The sequence below is a fragment of the Mauremys reevesii genome, linkage group 13, assembly GCF_016161935.1.
Source record: "Mauremys reevesii isolate NIE-2019 linkage group 13, ASM1616193v1, whole genome shotgun sequence".
NCBI classification, from domain to species: Eukaryota; Metazoa; Chordata; order Testudines; family Geoemydidae; genus Mauremys; species Mauremys reevesii.
Genome location: NC_052635.1, coordinates 44589516 through 44594002, shown reverse-complemented (window position 1 = coordinate 44594002; position 4487 = coordinate 44589516). Strand labels below are relative to the sequence as shown.

Here is a 4487-nt window from a genome sequence, read left to right as displayed (position 1 = left end):
CAAGGAACATGAAAGATTTATGATTAGAATTGTGAAAGATGCAAAAGAAACAAACACATACATACATACATACATACATACATACATACATATAATTAACTAAACAAAATGCCTACTTAAATAGAAAGCATAAAGCTCGTCTGTTCCTCAGTCATATACTGAAAAGTTTGTAAAGTTGTCCCTGCAAAGCCATGAGAGGGAAGGGAACAGAGAGGCACGGTCCATCTTTTAAGCAGCTCTGCATTCCAACATCTTTCTGAAACTTTTCCGAAAACTGTCATCCAAGAAAGCATACAAAAAAGGATTCAGGCATGAATTGGCATAGCTCAAACTGGTGATGAAGTAGGAGATACCTATGACCACGGAGGTCTGCGCTAAGTCAGTGGTCAAAGCCACGATGGTGGCCAAGTGGAAGGGGGTCCAGCAGAAGAGGCACACAGCCAGGACGATGAAGACCATAATGGTGACCTTCTTCTTGGCTTTGTCCAGGGCTTTAGCATTTGAATTCAAGTGCATGTTCCTCAGTTTATACAGCATCATGGTATAGAGAATGCAGATGGTGGATACAGGAATGGCAAAGCCAAGGATTAGGGTATAGATCCTGCTGGCCTTGAACCAAAACCTCTCAGGTTTGGGGAAATTTAGACCACAGCTCTTGATCTCCAGGCCATCTACATAGACGTTGGCAAAGATGATGAAAGGGAGAACTATGATGGTGACCAGGGCCCAGATGCACAGACTGACAATTCTGGCTGCTCGGTAGGTACGATGGGGCATCCTTTTGGACCGGACAGTGGCCAGGACAACCAGGTACCTGTCTATGCTCATCACCGTGAGGAAATAGATGCTAGAGAAGATGTTGTAGTGGTCTATGGACAGGATGATCTTGCAGAGGATTTCTCCAAAGGGCCAGTAGTGCAAGAGATGCTCAGCAATGTTGATGGGCAGAACCAAAGTGAACAAGTCATCAGCTATAGCTAGGTTCAGGATGAACATGTTGGTAACTGTCTTCATCTTGGGGGCCTTGAGGATCACGTAGATGACAGCGGTATTGCCTGTAAGCCCCACTGCACAGATCACAGAGTAAATCACTGGGAGGACCACGTAGAAGTCAGGAGACTGTTCATGGAAGGTGAAGTTGGACCTTGTGCCATTGTCCAAGTACCTGCCATCGCTTGTATCATTGCAGGTGGTATTCAGATTGCTTACCCTGAAATTATTTTCCATGCCTGCTTTCAGGGATAACGAACTCTATTCAGATTTCATCGCAGAGCTTTACAGCTGTACAGGGAGAGCACCACGTCGATGGTGAAAAGAGGCTCACATTTCAGCTGGACACTGATTTTTTTCCGAAGCGAGGTGGGAACCGTGGCAGGAATTGGATGTCTAGTTCCCTTGTAAAAGTTCAAATTTTTAACTCAGCAGTGGAAAAAAAAATGCCATTAAACCACCCCGCTGCTGGTGAAACCTGGAGTTCCTCAAACCAAACGAGAGAGGGAAATAAAACACACGAGCTCTTCAATCTTATGCACATCAGTCTGAGTGGGAGCTTTGCTAGAAAAGTCAGGCAGCTCCAGATGAATTGGCTGAAGCAAAGATCCCTCTTAGATTAGATGGAAGCAAAACACTGCAGATGGGGCAAGCTTTGTGCCCAGCAAACTATTTACAACAGGCCGAGGATTCATGGGAAATTCTGCTGTCTTTACTTACACAGGCAGCCGCTTACTTTTCCACACCAGAGAGCGGGAGCATTTTAGTTTTTAGTTAGTATGTTCTTCCAGGTCAGGGGGCTTCCAGAATCTTTTCACCCCCAGCAAATTCACTGATAATGAGTCTGCTTTCTAGCCCAGTCCAGCTGCAATCTGGCCATTGCATGCATCCCCGTCACTTCCTAAAGCCCCTGCAAAAAGGAAAACAAACAAACAATGTGATTGAATGGGCATTTTTGAAAAGGAAAAGAACTCAAGTGCAGCTCATTTTAGCCCCATAGTCATTTAGGACCTTATTCAATAGCAAGAACATCCCTATGAAAAATAGCAGTATTACAATATGTGAGACTCAGCACACACAGAGATGCATGAAACTTCTGATCCCAAAAGTTCAGTATTTATACAGAAAAAAGAAAAAGAAGCACCTGCAACAAACGAACAGCTTATAGTCATAGCAGGAACAGTTCCTTCTATTTACATCTTTCTATCTGGTGCTTTCTCTGTTGCTATGATTTGTCCTAGGCACTTTCAAAAATTCCTCTGCAGAGAAACAAATCCACTAAGAGCAAAGGTTCACCAACTAGTCTGCAGGTTTTGCACACAAAAAAAGTGTCAGACACCAGCTGCATTTTGCCAGTTCAAAAACATAATAAAAGGCATGCCCAAGCTAGAATCCATACAAAGCTAAAGCTGAATGTTCCTCTTACCTGCATAAGACAGGGGATCTTGCTGTTTTCTCCAGCACTTGCTGCCTTCCACTGTTGAGCCTCTCCTCTCTTTAATCTGAGTTGGAGGAGGGTCTCTAAGCTATGCTGACGTTACCAGTCCTTGCAATCAGATCTATTTGGTGGTGGTGTTTGATCAATAAAATTTATCACATTGGGAAAAAATGGTTATGTCCACACTGGGCTATTTAAATAACAAGCAACCTTGATGCTGCAAACAAACAAACAAACAAACAAACAAACAAACAAACCCCAACAGACGATACAACAGGGCACTTCGTTTTAGGAATGAAGGGGATGTTGAAATGCACAAGCTGCACCAGAGCTGTCGGCTGCGACTGTTAGAATGTGGGAGATTTTAACTGTCTCACTCGGAAGCAGTCGCTTGGTGGTTCTCACTGGTGTAAGGCGTCCAGATGTGAGGGCAATAGACCCATTACAGATCTTTCAGTGAGATGCTCTGCCCGATGTTCAGCGGCTATAAATTGACTTCAGTGGATCTCAGCTGATTTGCACCACCTAGGGATCTGGCCCTGGCATGGAAACACAGCAAAAGCCTTCGTCAGAGAGAGATGCAAGCCAATGCAAAATGAAGGAGGGTCCCTTCTGGGGTGTAGAACGCATCATAACGGCCCCTTCATGTAAAAATATTCGTTCCCTTTACTTGCACATGTCTGTGTAAAAGCAGTAACTCATTCTCCTTCAATTGATTTTATTCTGGTGTAACACCACTGATGTGCATGGCATTGCCTCTGATTTACACCACTGTGAGGGAAAAAGGTCTCTAGTCTATTAAAAATGGACCAGCCAGACCCAAATTGCCTGCCCTTTTCTCTGATGCCAGTTCAAAAAGTATTTTAATCACCCATCAAAATATCATTTGATTCTCTGAGGCAAGGTGTCTGCTAACACCTGCGGGCAGTGGGATGATGCCACCACTTCTTGCAGACTTGGGCTCAGACCAATGTCTTGCATGTTTACATGAGCCAGGAATTGCCCCCGCATATCAGGGAGCAGGTTTAACCCCAGTAGGGCAGCTGTTTTTGTGCATGTTTCTTATATTTGTACTTTCCTGACGTGACAAAGTTCAAGTTCATTCCAGTAACTGAGCACAAATGGAGTCACGAATGTGCATTGCAATGTTTGTTATATTGTAGACATGAAGATAATGCCTTAAGGCCATCTGGGGTAATTGTCTTTGTGTCTGATATTGAAGTTCCATGCACCATGTAGAAATGCTGAAGGTAACTTTTTATTTCTCTGCTGAACACAGAAGCTCAAGGTCATAATAAAGAGTACATGGGGGGAAAAGAAGATTCATTCCTGGCAGCAATCTAGGCAGCCATTGAGACTGAACTACATTGAACTTAAATTGGAGAAGGTTCAGAGAAGAGTCGCGAGAATGATTAACAGACTGGAAAACATGCCTGCTAGGAAAAGACTCAAGGAAGTCAATCTATTTAGCTTGTCGAAGAGAAGGCTAAGGGATGACTGGATCACAGTCTATAAGAGCCTACATGGGGAACAGAAATTTGATAACAGAGTGCTCTTCAGTCTAGGAAACAAAAGTATAAAAAGATCCAATGGCTGGAAGTTGAAGCTAGATAACTTTAGACTAGAAAAAAAAAGCACAAATTTTTAATAGTGAGTGTAATTAACCTTTGGAACAATTCATCAAGAGCTGTAATAGATTCTCTGTTACTCACAATTTTTGAATGACAATTGGATTTTTTTTCCCTAAAAAATTTGCTCTGGTTCAACAGGAATTAATTTGGGGAAGGCTTTTGGCCTTTGTTATGAGGAGCTCAGAAAACTAACAAGGGCTTTGCCTATGTTAAAAAATACACTCTGGTGTAACTATTGCTTGCTGTACTTACACCTCTCCATCCCCCTAATATAGATGCTCTAGCCTGATACAAAGATTTACAATGTTACTTTAATTTGGAAATTTGAGGCTTATGCCAATGGGGCTAAACTGATTTATCTACAGTGGTGCAAAAGTGCACAGCATAGACAAGCATGGAGGTGCCACATAAAATGTTTACCTGCAAAC

The 4487-nt window shown here is 42.9% G+C and overlaps 1 protein-coding gene across 1 annotated transcript; it reads right to left on the bottom strand.

Annotated features, from left to right (window-relative positions):
• Window positions 1–224: 224 nt before the first annotated feature.
• On the bottom strand, window positions 225–1266 carry NPBWR2 (neuropeptides B and W receptor 2). Its single transcript, XM_039499355.1, is given in 1 exon segment — window positions 225–1266. A coding segment is annotated over 1 exon segment (1038 nt). The 3' UTR covers window positions 225–228.
• Window positions 1267–4487: the final 3221 nt, after the last annotated feature.